We start from the raw sequence: 18,025 nt of genomic DNA on the forward strand, positions 1-18,025 counted from the left end.
CTCCTCTTGTGACTATGCTTAATAGTTCTGAATAATTGGCATCTGATTCGATTCATATCAAGAAGGGGCTCCATGGTACTAAAATTTCTCTCGGACATTGTTTGCATCGTGTATCCACGCTTTCTTAGCTTCTTGATCAGCATAACCATGGTTGAGGTTTACCATTATAGCCTTACCAAGAACACTCAGAGACGATCCGAAGTGTAATCTCAACAATAGTTCAGGGAATCCATTTGTATGTTACCTGATAAGGTCATCAAAAGAGGTTGTTTGAAAGAGTTCAGCATCGATCACAAAACCCTCAATGTCATGTTAGGTAAATCACTAAGGTGCGATAATCAAATAGACCCTCTTCAGTGCACACATAAATAATGTATAGTATTGTTCTTGAAGGGTTTTCTAGCCTCGGTCAACTTCTTCATGTAACATCAGTGCATGAAACCTGTTTACCCCTCAAGTTTAGGGAATTGAGTCAATAGGAACACTTTCATCACAACTAGTTTCTCCTTTCTGATCTCATGATTAGAAACCATTCCTAAAAAGAATTACGGGCTGGTGATTGACATGTGACGTAAGGAAAGGAACGATAAGCAGTTGACCCCTATCCGTTTTTCCTGGGACTCTTAGAAATGCCCCTATCCCTGCTTTAAGTCCTTTAACTACTTGGATTGAAAAATACCTGATTTTGCATAGGCTTAATGGTGAGGCTTGATGCTTCTAAGTCTGACTCTCTCTACCCGCACCTCTTGTGGTTAGAGTGGCTGTGTAAGAATGTGGCTAAACTAAGGGCGCCACAAATGACGTCAACAGAATGCGAAACTACCCTATAGAGTTGAATCGCACAGTTGTGACACAGCAAAACAACTATAATTGGCTGTCAAATTAATCCAAAAACTAGATCCATTGATGCTATTCATTGGCTTCAACTCCCAAGATTCGTTAAAGTTTTTGCTAATACCTTGGCTAGGTAGGGAACAGGATTGGTTTCTTGGAGTTGCTCAATTAATTCAATGGTGCATTTCGCGCGTGACATGTCGTCAAAAATATGCGCTCTTTCATGTAGACCTACGGGAGTTTCGACCCTTGTATTGCCTTCAGAGGGAATATACTAAGAACCCGCACGAAAGGAAGACTTTCATTTGAAAGATGCTGATGCCGTCGGAATGCCACGAATTAGCGGAGACCGCCCGGACCACACCTCAGACTACCGGAGTACGGCCTCACAATTATCCGACACTAAAATCCGGACTGGTGATGTAATTGATTTCTTTTGGCGCATCCACGAGGCCATGTTTCATTCCTCAAAATGACATCAGCATCAACAAGACTGTTTCTGTTTGTGCTGGTGTGCCTCCTCTTCGCTGGGCGCGCGTCCGCCTTTGGAGCTGGAGAGGTCGCTGGCGCTAGCGAATTCAATGGCTACGTGTGGCGGCACGGCGACATTGTAGAGGCCCTTCGCTACATCCCGGCCAGTTTCGTCACGCATTATCGTTTCTCGACCCTCGAACGACGACAAATCTACTTTGGCAACTGGCTTCGCGACTTTTCTCAAATTATCGACACGACGGGCCTTGAAAATGTCCCCGAGCCGGTGCTTCGGGCCATTGTGAGCATCCTGGGCTTTCTCGAATTCGGCTTCGCCACCGACGAGTTTGAGGTGACGCGCGAACGGCTGGGATGTTACAAGCATGTGGAACACATTGACAATCCCAAGGGTTATCCAGACAACGCGAAGGAGGTCGATGAGAGGTTGAGAGGGCCGTTAGATCAGCGGGAGCTAGAGTTTGACCCAAAGACCGGCATGAAGAATTATATTGCCAACTCAGGCAAGGGCTGGGACACCTCTGCCGACTACGTGACGATACAACTTCGCGAGTGCATCAGGCTGGGGCGAGAAAAAGATGCAAAGTCCAAGAAGGAGGCCTTTATCCACCTCGGTGCTGCGCTACACACACTCGAGGACTTCTCGGCGCACAGCAACTTCACCGAACTCTGTCTGCACGAGCTTGGGGAGGGTGACGTCTTTGCATTTGTTGGCGATGCATGCCGTGTCAAGGCACCAGGATGGAGAGGTCGAATGGTACCACCCATTGTGACTGGAACCTTTGGGATGCTTGACATCTTCCACAGTCTCCTAGGCGAGGCCGATGATATGGCCGTGCTACAATGCAAGGGATCACTACAGAACCTTGAAAATGTAAGAAAGCATGCCGCGGCGTTGTACATATGCTGACCGACCACAGGAGATGAATATCGGAGAAATCGCATTCCAGCATCTGTACGACTTGCTCAAAGCTGCCATTCAGGCATTGAGCAAATTGGCGGCCAATGCCACCATCAGTGACCCAATTCTAAAACAGCTGGAAACTGTCGGTGTGCTTTTCCAAAAGGCTGAGGAATCTGCCAAGGCAGACAAGGAAAGCCGGACTGCCGAGAGTAATCTCGACGCCGACCAACTCTGGCAGTCGATTGAGCCAATCTTCTACCTTCACGATCGCATCAAGAAATGGATACAAGAGTGCACTGAGCAACACGACGCCGAACCCCTTTCAGAAGAGTCAAGCACGCAACTAGGCAAGTACACGGATCAGCTCGTATTCAAGTACCTCTCCCTCATGATTGAGAGCTCCATCATGCAGTTGCGCAATGCTCTGAAGGCTGCTAAGGAACGGGTCGATGCGGAAGCTGCAAAGTCCACTTCGGCTGAGATATATGAAGACGGGGATGCGTCTGACCCTAGTCACTCGGACATCTCCAAAGATCACTTCAGCAACGTTCTCAACCAGCCAGCCGGCCTCGTGTCGACAGTCACCACCAATTGGACGACACAGCAAGTTGTCAAGTGTTGGGACGACCCTTTTAGAGACGAAGAAGAAGCCATTCGCCAGATTTTGACCATTTTGCATCACCCCGCCTTTCCCGGTCGAAAGAAGACGCCAATCCAAAAATACATGTTCAACGCCGTGGAGGAGTGGTGGCATCGCAATACAGCCGAAGAAAAGAACAAGCTCCGGGGGATGTTGACAAAGGAGAGCGTCAGAGGCCGCCAGCATGAGAATCATTCACTGACGTTGAAGGACCTGGAGGGGAAGAAGAAAGGCGTCGCTGTATTTCCTGGCTCGAGGCCTAAGCTCAGACAGAGGCCGGCGAAGCCGTCCCCGCTGACATGGGCTATCGTTGAAGCCAAAAGCGACGCGAAGTGGATGTTTGGCGCCGTCAAAAGAGGTGCGAGGGACCCTGTTGCAGCCGTTTCTTTCATCGTAGGTGGATTATACATATTCTTTGCCCAGATCATTTTGGCCGTGCTTGGCGTCTTTGGCAAGTCAACTAAACCGTCGCGAGCATGAGGTAAGATCACCACACTCTTAGATAAACGCGATTTAGCATATAATCAATATGTCAAGGCTCTTCCTGGTTTATTCCAAGGTGTCCTGTCTCCGCTGATAAATAGGGACTTGATTTCACCACTGCGTTCTTCTTGTCACTAACCGGTGTTGCGAGGGGCGGGAACTCTGGTGGCGGTTCCTCGATCGGATGGGCTTTTTGTTACCTTGATCTCGGCCAATTATCACTCATCATTGTTAGCTTTGTGCACAATGAGCTCGTCTCGGGATCCTTTCGGCAGACACGCCCTTAGCTATAGGTAGAAGTACCCTCATCACATAACCAGCTAAGCAACCTGAATTACTAGTACACCGACTCAAGGGCCCGGTGCCATGTAAAACGAAGGGCAACATGATGCAATCTGCAGTTCACCGACCGAGACTGATCAAATTCTAGACCCTCGCAACTGGAGCGGCCAGTCGCTGGTTTCCGGCTATTCGGGGTTCTTTGATTGATGCCAAATGGCGCCATAGGCAAAAGAACCCGGCCCAATGGGCACGTTGACCATGTTGCCTGCCAAGCCTGGCTAGTGATTGCAGATCTCGATAACGGACCCCGGCGCCATATGGGATGGGGAGTTTCCCCTGGGCTGAGAACGTCCCATGGGTGGAGCCGGCGCCGGCTTAACCGGCACGCTAATCTTCAACTACCCGTTGGCTCAGACATTTGCCGTCCATCATATCGGAGATCAGGGTCCAATGAATCAAAGGATCTTTTGCAACGTCGTCGAGGGCTACATGAGGCTCACTGCTTTCTGTTTTGACGGTGTCAGTACAACTTATTGGCCTAGAGTCATTTAACCCTAAGGAACTTCTTCAGGGGTGGGATGGCTTGCGTGCCGATCTTCCGACTCTCTGGTTTATACGGAATTTTTGTATATGACCTAAATAGGAAGCTGTATTGTTGCTGCACTGTAATGGATATCACGACCGAACGACGACGAGGGTGCTGTGCTCACATGTTAATGACATGGGCGACTAGGCAGTGGTCCCATGAAGTGAATGTGTAGTAGCCAAGCCGTGATTCAAGCCAGCAAATCGACAGCAAGGTTGAAGGGCTCTTTCATCACAACTTGACTTCTACCGCGATAGGTTTCGGCTTTCAGACAAAAGAATCTCAAGCAAATCGCTGCCGTATTCCGTAAGTCCAGAACTATGGGCTTGTCCGATCTTGCTGTTGGCACACTTGTATGGTTTGAAGTGTAGACTTATGTGATAGAGCTATGCTTTTAGAACCCCTCCCTGAGAAATTAGGGTTATGATGATATCGCCTGTTCCAGGCACTCATGACCAGTTTTAGAGCTGGCCGCAAGATATTTTGGAGCCTAGACCTATTATAAACCTTCTAATCCATTCAAGTTGGTTCGCTGAGAGACTGCGTTTGACTTCATCATACGAAAAGCCAACTGTCCACTTACAACCATGAACGATGTGCCCGGGGGGAAGCTACGGTATTCCTACTCAAGCCTCACAGTATCGCTCGTAAGTGATCTTCGTATCGACCGGCCAGCATAGTCCATGCTACGAAATAGTTTTTTTCTGATCCCAATATAAGACGCCAAGGGTAAAATGGAAGTGAACACGCCTGGATTGTTACCTGGGTGTCAGGTAGATAATGGGAAGTCCAGCCTGATGTCAAAAGTCACTCCAAGGCAAGAGAACAAACAAGACTTGATGGCAAAACTGCTGCTTGTTCGTGGGATATCCATAGGTCTCGGGTAAGTAACAGCACAGAAAAGGCCTGGCTGGAATGCACACACGAGGAGCACGCATAGCTTGGTTTGTTTCAACTGGCGGACAAGAGACATACTTTGAGAATAGTGCGTCGTATCTACAACTTCGCGCCATTCTCTTCCCCTGGCACTTTTATGCGATGAAACCCAGCTGAACATGATGATGCTCCAATCAACGGGTAGAATTCATCTAGTCTGTTATCACCATCTCCACTCCCACATCCGCTCCTCGGCATGGGTGTTAGTTTAAGCCATAGCGCTATTTTAAAAACGACTCTTTAAAGAGGGAAATGGTAATACAACCGACGCGAGTAGAGAACTTCTGATAGTTCCCAAATAGGGAGGAGCTTTCACCCTGGATAGACACTGCTAAGCGTGGTGCGTTTGAACAACCTCGCCTGCCTTTCTGCGCGAGTAAAGAGACCAGTCACCGGAAGAACGGCACTCGAGCATCACACAACGAGGTGATGGTAGTTGATAGAATACCTGAGCAATTTCAAAGACATGATGCCGTGTTGCCGAAAGGGAGGGCATATGGGATGAGTATATATATGGGATGTTTGCCAAGAAAGATAGATCCAGCTCAGCATCGACAGCATCGACAGCATCGACAGCAGCACAGACATCCACTTGCCTGCTCAACTCAACAGCCACCTCTCTACTACCCTACTTATCCCTTAAACTCAACTTCCCTCAAGATGAAGTTCAGCCTCTTCCTCGCTGCTGCCAGCATTGTTGCCGCTGCTCCTGGCACCAAGCTCGTTCAACGCGACACTTCTCCCCTTGTTCCTCGCTCTTCTGCCCGCCGGGCCAGATACAGCTCGTCTCCTAACCAGAGACTCTGGTCTCTCGACTCTTCCAAGGCCACGAATGACGACTACTCGGGCAACTGGGCTGGTGCTGTCAAGATCGGCAAAGGTTACAACCACGTCCAGGGCACCATCACTGTCCCAGAGGTCAGCGGTGCCGACGGCGCAGCTGCTTCTGCTTGGGTTGGCATCGACGGTGATACTTGCCAGACGGCGATCCTGCAGACTGGAATCTCCTTCTACGCCGATGGCACCTTTGACGCGTGGTATGAGTGGATTCCTGACTACGCCTACTCCTTCAGCAACTTCCAAGTCAGCGTAGGCGACAAGATCAGGATGACGGTTGATGCGTCTTCCAAGACCAAGGGCATCGCCACGCTAGAGAACTTGACGACAAACCAAAAGGTCACGCACTCCTTCAGCAGCACCCCTTCCACGCTCTGCGAGACCAATGCCGAGTGGATTGTCGAGGCCTTCCAGGAGAATGGCAGCCAGGTCACTCTTGCCGACTTTGGCACCGTTACTTTTACCGGTGCTACCGTGTCTGGTTCTAGCGGTTCGACTGGCCCGCAGGGTGCCGACATTATCGATATTTCCCCCGACGAGGGCCAAACGGTTCTTGCCAAGGGATCTGTTAGCGGTAGCTCTGTCACCGTCAAGTATGTTGGCAACTAAGGTGCCCTCAAGGGCCTAAAGTAAAGGAGAGAAGGCATGTTTGAAAGGAGGGAGAAGTAGTAAGGAGGGGTATGGGTGAGCTTTGGGATGGTCAGGAGGAGGAGGAGGGGGAGGGGGAGGCGACTAGGTAGCTCTGTTGATAGTTATTCTACAGGTTGAGTCTCACTACGTTATAGACAAACCCCATGTAGTGAGCCGTACCCTGGACATTTATAATCGACAGCCATTTATTCAATCTTCATTTGCGACATGTGTGATTAATAATTCGGATGCCTGTCCACACCCATAGCCTCTATTACACACTCAGATCAGTCTTACGCTACTTTATTGAAATTATAAGAGTTAACCTATATATTTGCTAGTTATCGTACTCACTTAACTTATATAACTCTCAACCTATCCCAAAGAAGATTACACAACTCAGTAAGACTAGAACTAACTCCTTATCACTAGTTTTAGCCCTTCGTAATCAGTTATAACAAATTACGATAACAAAGTACAGCCAGTTACAACTAGCTATTACTAGCTATTACTAGCTATAGCCAGTTATGATCAGTTCTAACCAGATCTCACTAGTTATACTTGCATATTCACCAGGCCGTCAATTTTAGGCCACACACCAAACCCACCGAAAAGAGTCCCTCCCATCTAAGTTTAACGGTCACATGTCCTTAATAGTTGAAGTGATGACAGGTCTTATCGACAACGATTTAAGAATAACCGTAGGAGATTCCGGGTATCCATATGTGTACGACAATCGCTCTCCTTTGTGGGAGGTTGAATAGCTATATCTATAGTGCCGTTTCAATAGAAACCGCAAGCATGTTAGGGTCATTGTCGTGTGGCTGGATTGAGTTCCCTTGAATGAATGATTGAACAGCGTAGGTTGGGCTCGCCAGGTGAAACGGAACACACTTGCGGCAGCCAGAAGAGGTGAGGTTATTCTGAGCAGGCAAGATATCCCCAATCTGATGCAAGAAACTGTACTTCCGGATTCGTCCCTCATAGCATGTTGGTAGAGAGGTTCAATTTTGGTGAAGAAAATTTCACACTTTTAAAGAATTGAAAACTCGCAGGCAGTGTTTCGGCAAACGAGTGGCAGTATTCTCATGGGAAGATGATTCATCAGCCTTGCTATCTCCCAGCAAGGTCAACGATATGTCTTACTGGGAGGGCAATACGACCAACCAAGACACTTGCTTCTTTTGTCATACTGATCCAGTGATACAACCAGCTTTAATGAATACGGTCTCATTTGAAAAGGCCAATTTGTCTCGGCCGAGCGGGGTGGAATCAGGTCGGTCAGATCAAGACAGGGTCGTGATGGGTTGCCTGACGACATGACGGCATCCCTGTCCAGAACCGCTCTAACCATTGGCGAAGAGGCTGCTGAGTAACATGCTGGTCTTACGGAGACTTGCCAGCTGCATAGCCACGCAACTAACATGAGCCTTGGAGATGAGTCATAATTCTTAATACAGTCAGACGACCCGCCCGTACTCTGCAAAATTGTGTTTATCTATGTGGAGGCACCTGTCTTTACCCCAAACAACAATAATGGCAGCAATCAGTTTCCTCCAACTTCCAACCGAAGTTACCCAGCAGATCTGTAGCTGGGTCGATCCAGGCGATCTCTTGCGTGTGCGTCAAACATGCCGTGAGCTCAACGAAAGAACCTTTCTTCTCTTCACGCAGCGTTTCTTTGAGTCTCGCTGCGTCATGATCCTCCCAGAAAGCCTGGAAACCCTACACCAGATATCACAACACCCGGTGCTCAGCAAAGCCGTCCGCACACTGGAAATCTCAACCTTGTACTTCGTGCCCCCTGATGAGCTCAAACCACTTCTGGAACACGAGCAAGACGGCGGCGGCAGCTGGTACCGTACACCAGCCGTCGTGGCCTATAAAGCCTACCACTCGGCTCAGCAAGAGCTCCTAAAAGGCGACATAAATATCCCATTCCTGACAGATGCCTTGAAAGGCTTCACAAACTGCACCAGCATCGGCACAGTTGACCTGCACACTCGTCTCCCTTGGGGCTTCAAGGCCCTCACACGAGGCCTCGAAATCTGCTTTCCCACAAAAGCGGGTGGCTCCGACCATGGACTAGAGCTGGAGAGCTTCATCAACTCTCAAAATGTCGCGCAGGCGAGCCAGGAGAGCGGCCCCGGAGTGCTCGACCTCATCCTCGGCGTCGTTATGGGGCTAGCCATGGAATGTCACGTTCCGGTCCAACGTCTGAACATCTTCTCCCAAGGCGACCCAGATAGTGCCTGCCACGGTCTCTCTGAATATCACTCATCGGAGCTGTCCAACGTCAACCGGCTCGATTTCGTGCTTGTGTCGCCCAGTTGCACGTGCTGGGCACACGATGGGGGCAAGGGATGGAAGGATAGCGTGAAGCTCATAGCTGCGTGTCCCGAGCTTACGCACCTGCAGGTCTTCATGACATACAGGCTCCGGTTCGCAAGTCTTTCCTATATTCACGCCCCGAAACTCACGACATTCGAGCTATATTGTATGGAGTGTAGGGACGCAGACATAATCGACTTCTTCCGCCGTCACCGAGAAACGCTTCGGTCCGTCAAAATGACCTTTTGTATGCTTCAAGCGGCCAATCTCAGAGTGAGATGGACTTCGGACGGCACTGATCCAAACTTTGAAGCGTGGAGTCAAGTCCTGAGTGTTTTACGAGACGAAACGAACGTTGAAGAATTGCATCTGAAATCGATTCATTCTTCATATGGGGGCCATGGTCCATGGAGGGCGAATAGTAAAGATGACATTACTCGCGTTATTGGAGAAATGGCTGAAAGTTTGGCTTTAAAGTTACAGGCATGGCAATAGCGTCTAGGGGATTGAAATAACTAGCACAGTATAGAGAGCTTTTGTGCGTGCTAGCTGTGTTCACTTCCCGCGGTGATCCGTACTGACCTTGCTTCTATATCACGAGCAACTTGGGGCCCGGTTACCTCAAGAGGACTCTCAGTAAGCTTATTGGTTTCTTTGATAAGGATATGGATGGCTCAGTTGCGATGGTGGCCATGTCCAACGGCAAGATGTGGAATCACCATCCAGTCCTACTCTGCCCTCGAAATGAGGCGGGCGCCTATGCCGAGACTACCATCGGCGGCATCTGGACGATCCATGCGCTTGACCTGCGGCCGAGTATTGTCAAGGAATTTATCCTAGGCTAGTGCCACAGCCCGATCAAAATCAGTGGTGCCTTTCGGGTCCTAGGTTAGTACGCAAAGAGTGAACATGCTAGAAATATGCCTCGGACTTACACCTTTTGTTGCTTTGGCAGATGTCTTATTCTGGAAGCTAACAAGCTCACGTAAAATGCCTTGGATTATGACTTTGATTTTCTTTCGCTACGCTAAGCCAGCTTCTTGTGTCGATAGTGGAGCAGTTGACAAGCAGGGGGGCAGTATGTCAGGTTCCAAGATGCCAGTCGAAAGAGTCTGGGTATACCATGCGCATGTGGGATCCTTCTGGAAGCATTCTGAATGCAATTCCCCATTTCAAGGAATTCACTAGTCCAGATGTTTAGGTAGCTATTTCGTTTTGTACTCCTTCAACTTCCCAATTGTGTCAAAAGCTGCTGCATCTTTCTGTTGATGCAAATAAAATTTTGAACCGTCGGGTATTGGCACATTGGGTAGTTGTTTGTTTTCATTTGAAAAGTCCCGTTCTGGGCTCATGCTGCCACATCCTCTTTCACACGACCGGGCTCATTCAAAACCTAGAAGCTGCCATTCGCAAAGGAGTTGAGGGCGTGTCTCAATCGCCATCACAATCCACACGACTACCCTACACGCCTCATGTTCCCAAACGGAGCCGGTTTCTAGCCAGTCACACATCAGCGACAATAACAGCCAGAAGCTTATTCTCGTTATCAACGAATGTGTAACATGCATCCGTAATAACCCCAGGTCTCGGTTCCAACGGCCCCTGATCCCCCCTCTCTTTGCCACGCGACAGCGTCAGGATGGCTGTCGTCAGCACCCATCGACCTTCCTAAAGTGGCCATTCGGGAGCCAATAAGGGAAACTCACCATTCAATCCTTGCACTCTGGAACCTTGGCGGGCGAATAGCGTAGCGCCCAGGGTGGCCAAAATCTTGGCTTGCCGATTGACTTGGGTTGAGTGGATCAGATAATCACGCAGCTGAGCGCCGAGAGGTCCGTCCTACGACCAGAAAAGGACTAGTAGAGACGTGATCGAGGGGTGCTTTGACGCAGGGGGGCTCGCGTACTGACCACTAGTTCACGGGTGAATGGCCCGAACTGGCTGATGCCCCTATCAGAGCCTGTGACACGCTAGAAAAGAGCCGCGGCTGTCCCGCCCCCTTCATTTTATCTTGACGGACTTCCCGCTGTCAGACAAAAGGACCGACGATCGTTTCTCCCTTGACGATGCGGCTCATGGTACCAAAATCCATCAACTAACCGTTTTTCAAGCTCTTCGAGTCTAAGGCTCTGGCGTCTTGGCAGCCACTCTTTCAAACACTGTTTATAATTCCTTCTTTTGTTTTTTCAAGCCACGGGCGAAGAACCTTTGGTCCCAGATGTCACATGACAAGTCGCCAAAGACCACCGACATCACGGTCGAGGTGGCCCTCACGCGCGATGTCGAGATTATCGAGATGACAAACATGGCGTCATCGCCGGCACGGGCCAAGGAGAACAATATGACGTGGGCCATTTCTGCGCCAAAGCCGGACGAGCCCAAGGAGCAGGGCGAATGGTACGATGGATTTCGACGCGCCGACCGCCGAAAGATGAAGAGGCAGTGGGACCAAGGATATCGACCTGAGCAGAAACCAACGATTCCGGGAGACCGACACTATGATATCCGTGCTGCGAATGCAAGGACGGCGACATCAGCTTTGGCGAGGGAGCTGAAGGGGCGACATTTGCAGATGATTGCGTTTGGAGGCACCATTGGTGAGACACTTGTCCTTGGGGAACGACTTGTGGTTCTCGATCAAGTACCGTCCCGTCGATCGAGATGCTAACATGCGTCTTGAAAGGAACCGGTCTCTTCGTCACTTCTGGCAGCGCTATTCACGCGGGTGGACCTGGCAGCGTGCTTCTGTCCTACATCGTCATCGGAGTGCTGCAGTACTGCACAATGCAGTCTTTGGCCGAATTGAGTGTCATCTTTCCCATTGCGGGCTCATTCTCTGCCTTTTCAACAAGATTCTTGGATCCTTCCTGGGGGTTTGCCATGGGATGGAAGTGAGTCTGCACCTCCTAGTGCTTGAGGAAAGCTCTTCAGCGCAGCAGCTTCGATTCCCTAAGTACTAACTGAACTAGCTACTGCCTTCAATGGCTCTTCACCCTTCCTCTCGAGATCATTGCTGGCGCTTTTACCATTGGCTACTGGAACGAGCACCTTAGCCAGTCGATCTTCGTCGGAATATTCCTCGTCGCCATTATCGTGATTAATCTCTTCGGAGTTAAAGCCTATGGCGAGGCGGAATTCATCTTTTCAATCATCAAAATTACTGCCATAGTCGGTTTCATGTAAGCCATTCTTCTTCTCTTTTGAGACTGAGGCGCATGTTAAAGAATATCTAAACTAACCCACATCCAGTCTCCTTGCCATTGTCATCAACATTGGTGGAGAGCCAACAAGTGGCTATATCGGCGGCCGCTATTGGATGGACCCGGGACTCTTCAACAACGGATTCAAAGGCTTCTGTTCAGTCCTTGTCACATCATGCTTCTCGTTCACCGGTACCGAGTTGATTGGATTAGCAGCGGCAGAAACTGTCAACCCTCGAAAGTCAATCCCGAGCGCTATCAAACAGGTATTCTGGCGCATCACGATCTTCTATATCGTCTCGCTGCTGCTCGTTAGTCTTCTCGTGGCATATGACGACCCTCGAATCACCAGCGGAATCAGCATCGCGGATGCATCTGCGAGTCCTTTCGTGGTAGCGATTGAGACTGCCGGAACCACCGTCTTGCCTAGCGTCATGAACGCGGTTATCTTAATCGCCGTGATAAGTGTGGGCAACTCGGCTGTCTTTGGTTCTTCTCGAACACTTGCCGCTCTCGCCGATCAGTCGCATGCCCCAGCCATCTTCGCCTATGTGGACAAGCAAGGCCGCCCATTAGTGGCCATCATTTTCTCTTGCGCCGTCGGGTTATTGGCTTTCCTAGCTGAAGTCAAGGCTCACGGCGTTGTATTTGACTGGTTGCTATCTGTCAGTTCCCTTGCAACGCTCTTCACATGGGGAAGCATTTGTCTCACGCATATCCGCTTCCGCAACGCTTGGACACATGCCTCACACACTCTGGAACAGTTGCCGTTCAGGGCACGATCCGGCACAACCGGCGCCTGGTTCGCCTTGGCTGGCTATGTTCTTATCCTTATTTCGCAGGTGTGGATGGCCTTCTCACCCATAGATGCTGACAAGAACTCGACCACGGCAGACGTTGTGCAAAATGTCTTCCTTCAAGCTATGGCGATTCCGATTGTTGTAGTCTTTTATCTCGGCCACAAGATCTGGTACCGTACGGGCTTTGTGTCTCTAGATGAGATAGATATAACGACAGGGCGGAGATACTATCGTGTTCATCTAATGAGCGACCAAGAACGGGAGGCTCGGATGGCATGGCCGTTATGGAAGAAGGTCTATTGGTATTTTTGCTGAAAGGGACCCTGGCTCCTTTACTCTTATCTTAATGAATCGTGATCTTCCTTGCGCTTCTATTTCTATCAAGAGCAACCATCTTGGCAACTTGTGACTGGTTCAAGATCCGTGGTGAGCGGCTTTCCTAGGAGCTCATTGACAAGCATAGATCCGGGATAGATTCCTGATTGAAAGTGCCGGGGAGCCTAAGCTAGTAAATATCTGCTAGTGCGAATGCAAGACGTCGGTTCAAGGTATGGTTTGTCCTGAACCCACCATTATTCCTCAAAGATTTCCTCCTCTTCATCATACTCTTCATCCCCCACCTCGGCCTCCTGATACTGCTGATATTCTGAAATCAGGTCATTCATATTGGATTCAGCCTCAGTGAATTCCATCTCGTCCATCCCCTCCCCTGTATACCAATGAAGGAACGCCTTTCTCCTAAACATGAGTGCAAACTGGCTCCCGATGCGCTTGAAAAGCTCTTGTATAGCCGTCGAGTTGCCGACAAACGTCGAAGAGAGGTTCAGCCCGGACGGCGGAACAGAGCAAAGGGCCGTTTGGATGTTATTCGGGATCCACTCAACGAAATACGACGAATTTCTGTTTTGGATCTGTCCGATTTGATCTTCGACTTCCTTCATACCGATCTTACCACGGCTTATGACTATGTCAGCATAAACAAGGGTTCTTCGAGGTATGTTTACTTACAAAATAGCCGAGCAAGTTAGGAAGCGGCCGTTCCGATAGTCTGACGCAGACATGGCGTTTTTCGGGTCAAAGAGTTGTTGCGTGAGCTCTGGGATGGTGATGGCTCTGAATGACCGGCTACTAAGACTCGTGAGGGGAGCAAATCCCACTGTGAAGAAGTGGAGGCGAGGAAAAGGGACCATATTCACGGCCAGCTTCCGCAAATCTGAGTTCAACTGGCCTGGGAACCGAAGGCAGGTCGTGAGGCCTGACATGACCGCTGAGATCAAGTGGTTTAGGTCCCCATAGCTCGGATCACTGAGCTTAAGTGTCCTCTTGCAGATGTCGTAAAGAGCCTCGTTATCAATGCAAAATGTCTCATCTGAGTTCTCAACGAGCTGATGGAGAGACAAGGTAGCGTTATACGGTTCCACAACCACCTCGGAGACCCGCGGCGAGGGCAAGATAGAAAATGTTGCCATCATCCTATCTGGAAATTCCTCGCGCACTTTAGATATCAAAAGAGTGCCCATCCCGGCTCCCGTCCCGCCGCCGAGGGAGTGCGTGATCTGAAATCCCTGCAGACAGTCGCAGGCTTCAGTCTCACGGCGGACGACCTCGAGGACTTGGTCAATGAGTTCGGCTCCTTCAGTATAGTGGCCCTTGGCCCAGTTGTTTCCGGCCCCGGACTGGCCAAAGATGAAGTTATCAGGACGGAATAGCGTGCTGTTGGGCCCGGCACGGATTGCGTCCATAGTACCCGGTTCCAGGTCGACGAGGACTGCACGGGGGACGTATTTACGACCGGCTGCCTGGGGGAGGGATGTTAGGGGAGAATCATCTGGGAAAAGATGACTTACTTCGCTAAAGTAGACTGGCAAACGGTCGGACTGGACGTCGGTTGTACCACGAAACCTTCCAGAGTCAACAACATAGTAGAGCCGTCTTTCGGGGTACACTTACACGCCGTCGCTGTCAAGACCGTGCTCATTATGAAGAGTCTGCCTGTATCGAGTCAGCTTGGCCATACAGCTTGAATAAGCCAGAAAAATAATACCAAAAGGCAGATCCGACTTGGTTGCCCTGCAAAAGTTAGCAAGTTGTAGCGTAGTTGCTGTGTTTATGGAACCCACGCATTGGCCTGTCTGTAGATGAATCTTGGATTGTTAGTAGAATAATCATGGCCGCTAGAACCTAAGCCCTAGAAGATTGAGAAACTCACGATCTCACGCATTGTCGCCGCTCACAAGCTATGAAGCACTGGTAAAGAGCACAAGATACCTGAGCGTTGGCCAGACTGTAGCTTTTATTGTAGACAAGTCTTGATCACCGCCGGATATGGCGGATTAACTATCGGCCCACTTTTCAAATCTCCGCCGACGGCGGCGGAAGACTCAACATGACCATCACCAACTCTTCTCCCCCCTTTCCCTCAGGCACAACCTCATCCGCCGCGATCGGAAACCATCGGAGGCAGACTTGACCTTCCCCCCTTGAAAGTCCCTTTCCAGTCACTGCCGTCATGTCTGACACTGCGGGCAAGAGCCACACCCCCCCTTCGACCTATACGCCACCGCCAAAGCGTCGGAACATCCGAAAAGGCACCCGCAGCTGCTGGGAGTGCAAGCGTCGCAAAGCCCGCTGCACGTTTGAGAATGCATCTGACACAGTATGCATTAGCTGCAGCCGCCGGGGCTCGACTTGCGTGAGCCAGGAGTATCCCGAGGAGACATCGCAGGCCCGTCAATCCAGCGAACGGAGGCGGGAACACTTTGCAAAGATAGGAAAGATGGTGGTACAGATAGTGAGAGAAGAGGCCATGGCTGAGCCCAGTCCTGGTGTGGTCGATGATTGGAAGCCAGAGAGTGAATCCGAGCCCGGGGCTGAAAGGCTTGATGGAGAACTTGAGACCCCCGACAGAGTTCGGCATGCCGCCGCACATATTACGGCTCAGGTACGCCAATATCCGATATCTCATCAAAGGGAACTAATTTACAGAGAATAAATCCTTACAGAAAAGTATCAGTACGCTACCACCACATTCAGGTCTTGATGTTCCGGCTACCAAACCCATCAATGACTCTTGGCAACCGGCCAAAGTGACCTCTCCCGGGGCCCTCCCGACACCCAGAGACGTTGCTGGCGTCAGCCAGTCGATGGGACGCACATCCGGATACTTTATGAATATCATGATCTTGCCTTACAGCCAGCTCCAGCTCTACAACTTCCGCATGGAAGTCCCGGATCTTCATGCCCCAGAAGTGCACCCAATTCTCAAGGCCAAAAAGATGTTGATGTTGGCAACCAATATTCAGAGTCTTCAACCAAAGTCTCAAAGATTATCGTGTAAACTGTCAGCACCGCCAGCGACACTTGTCCAGCAACTCATGAAAGCAGCTGCATATGTTGGGACCAGGACATGCCCTGCTGTCTTTGTCGAAGAGCTGGAATGCCTCATACTTGAAGCTGTTCTGCTCGCCAACGGTGGTCATCTGCAGCACTCCTGGCTTGTCTTTCGCCGACTGGTAGCTGACGCACAGCTGATGGGTCTTCATCGACGTCAACATTCGGTAAAAGCCCTCGATTCCCACAACAATCTTGACACCAGGTTCTTTTGGTTTCGAATCCTGTACACGGAAAGACTCCTCTGTTTGCTTCTTGGCCTTCCGCAGGCTAGCACAGACTGCACAATGGGCGACGAGGCAGCATTGCTGGTGGAAGAACATCCTGTTGGCCGCCTAGAGCGCATGCACTGCGTCATTGCCTCAAAGCTGCTCCAACGGAACGACATGGAGACAACTTATGATCAAGAGACGAGAAACATTGACCAACAAATACAACGAGCAGCGCAGTCGATGCCACCGCGATGGTGGTTGATGCCGAACTTGGCTGGAATCTCGGACGATGCTCAGGGCTTTGCAGAGACGATAAGGCTGACAAACCAGCTATTTCATCACTTCCTAATTATCCAGCTTCATCTACCATACATGCTTCGTCCGACTGCCAGCTCCAAGCAGAGGGATAGCATGACGACCTGCGTGAACTCCAGTCGCGAGGTGATGGTGCGGTTCATTAGCTTTCGCAGCATCCAAAGCGTCACCTTTTACTGCCGAGCCATTGACTTTTTTGCTCTCATAGCATCCATGACCCTTCTGCTGGCGCATATCGACAGTCACAAGAACAATGAAGGGGAGAGCCTGACTCATCAGCGGCCTAGTGACCGCGCTCTCATCGAGCAGGCGATGGAGTATATGGATGACTTTAATAAATCCTCTCAGGATATTCTCTCCAAGAGAAGCGCTGACGTGATTCGGAACTTATTGGAGGTTGAGAACCAAGCATTCAGCAAGCATGGGCCTACAGGGGAGACCAAGAGAGACACCCACAACACACACTCAATGGACGGGCATAGGTTGCAACTCAACATTCCAAACATCGGGACGGTGCACATCTCGTGTGACATTATTGCAAGACACGATGGATCACCAGAAGGACCTAGTGACGACACATTGAGAACATCATCGAAGGAGGACAGCACCAACCTGGTTATGCTGAGCGAATTCATTGCCCCCGAAGAACCAATGGCCCAGATCGCCGAACCACACGAAGTAAAGAATCAACATGAAGCTGCAGACCCGACCAACGGCTTTGCAGAAGCATTCCACCCGATTTGCGAGGAAGGGATGGAATTGTGGCTATATGGCCCAGATAATCTCTTTCAAGGTATTGATCTGCCTCATTTTGACCTAGCTTAATACTTAGCTATTGATATTACAAGAAGGATAGCTCTAAAAAAGGAACATAACCTTTACGATTAATCAGCCCGTAAAGATCGTACCGTACACGTACATTGGACTGAAGAAACGCGCAATGCAGGCGGTCCAAGCAGTCTGCTTGCGCGGCTTTTGATCCTTTCTGTGCCAATAGCGTGTGAAGGACAGATAAGCTTCCGGGAATTCCGGACTGGTTATTCTTAGAATTCTCTCTCTGAGCTGTTGGATTAGCAAAAGGGAAGTGCTCTTGCTCGGTCTCGGTCTCGGTCTCGCGCCCCTCCCACCCTAAACACTTGAACGAGATGATGCTCAC

The 18,025-nt window shown here is 50.1% G+C and overlaps 6 protein-coding genes across 6 annotated transcripts; 5 read left to right on the forward strand and 1 right to left on the reverse strand.

Annotated features, from left to right (window-relative positions):
* Positions 1-1,306: 1,306 nt before the first annotated feature.
* NCS54_00880500 (Hypothetical protein) lies at positions 1,307-3,347 on the forward strand (the record flags this gene model as incomplete). Its single annotated transcript, XM_053154173.1, has 2 exons — positions 1,307-2,197; positions 2,244-3,347. 2 exons carry the CDS (start codon positions 1,307-1,309, stop codon positions 3,345-3,347), a joined length of 1,995 nt encoding a protein of 664 aa, XP_053010148.1.
* Positions 3,348-5,814: 2,467 nt separating this feature from the next.
* NCS54_00880600 (Hypothetical protein) lies at positions 5,815-6,600 on the forward strand (the record flags this gene model as incomplete). Its single annotated transcript, XM_053154174.1, has 1 exon — positions 5,815-6,600. One exon carries the CDS (start codon positions 5,815-5,817, stop codon positions 6,598-6,600), a length of 786 nt encoding a protein of 261 aa, XP_053010149.1.
* A 1,557-nt stretch (positions 6,601-8,157) lies between these two features.
* NCS54_00880700 (Hypothetical protein) lies at positions 8,158-9,797 on the forward strand (the record flags this gene model as incomplete). The annotated part of the gene is made up of 2 exons (XM_053154175.1): positions 8,158-9,179; positions 9,554-9,797. 2 exons carry the CDS (start codon positions 8,158-8,160, stop codon positions 9,795-9,797), a joined length of 1,266 nt encoding a protein of 421 aa, XP_053010150.1.
* Positions 9,798-11,170: 1,373 nt separating this feature from the next.
* Positions 11,171-13,267, forward strand: NCS54_00880800 (AA-permease domain-containing protein; the record flags this gene model as incomplete). Its single annotated transcript, XM_053154176.1, has 4 exons — positions 11,171-11,549; positions 11,636-11,843; positions 11,922-12,131; positions 12,202-13,267. The coding sequence occupies 4 exons, from the start codon at positions 11,171-11,173 to the stop codon at positions 13,265-13,267; spliced, it is 1,863 nt and encodes a 620-aa protein (XP_053010151.1).
* A 257-nt stretch (positions 13,268-13,524) lies between these two features.
* On the reverse strand, positions 13,525-15,173 carry NCS54_00880900 (beta-tubulin family protein; the record flags this gene model as incomplete). Its single annotated transcript, XM_053154177.1, has 7 exons — positions 13,525-13,909; positions 13,961-14,751; positions 14,800-14,854; positions 14,903-14,944; positions 14,997-15,022; positions 15,073-15,096; positions 15,162-15,173. The coding sequence occupies 7 exons, from the start codon at positions 15,171-15,173 to the stop codon at positions 13,525-13,527; spliced, it is 1,335 nt and encodes a 444-aa protein (XP_053010152.1).
* A 288-nt stretch (positions 15,174-15,461) lies between these two features.
* Positions 15,462-17,694, forward strand: NCS54_00881000 (Zn(2)-C6 fungal-type domain-containing protein; the record flags this gene model as incomplete). The annotated part of the gene is made up of 2 exons (XM_053154178.1): positions 15,462-15,893; positions 15,955-17,694. The coding sequence occupies 2 exons, from the start codon at positions 15,462-15,464 to the stop codon at positions 17,692-17,694; spliced, it is 2,172 nt and encodes a 723-aa protein (XP_053010153.1).
* Positions 17,695-18,025: the final 331 nt, after the last annotated feature.

This window comes from Fusarium falciforme, chromosome 7 (genome assembly GCF_026873545.1).
Source record: "Fusarium falciforme chromosome 7, complete sequence".
In the NCBI taxonomy this organism is placed as follows: Eukaryota; Fungi; Ascomycota; class Sordariomycetes; order Hypocreales; family Nectriaceae; genus Fusarium; species Fusarium falciforme.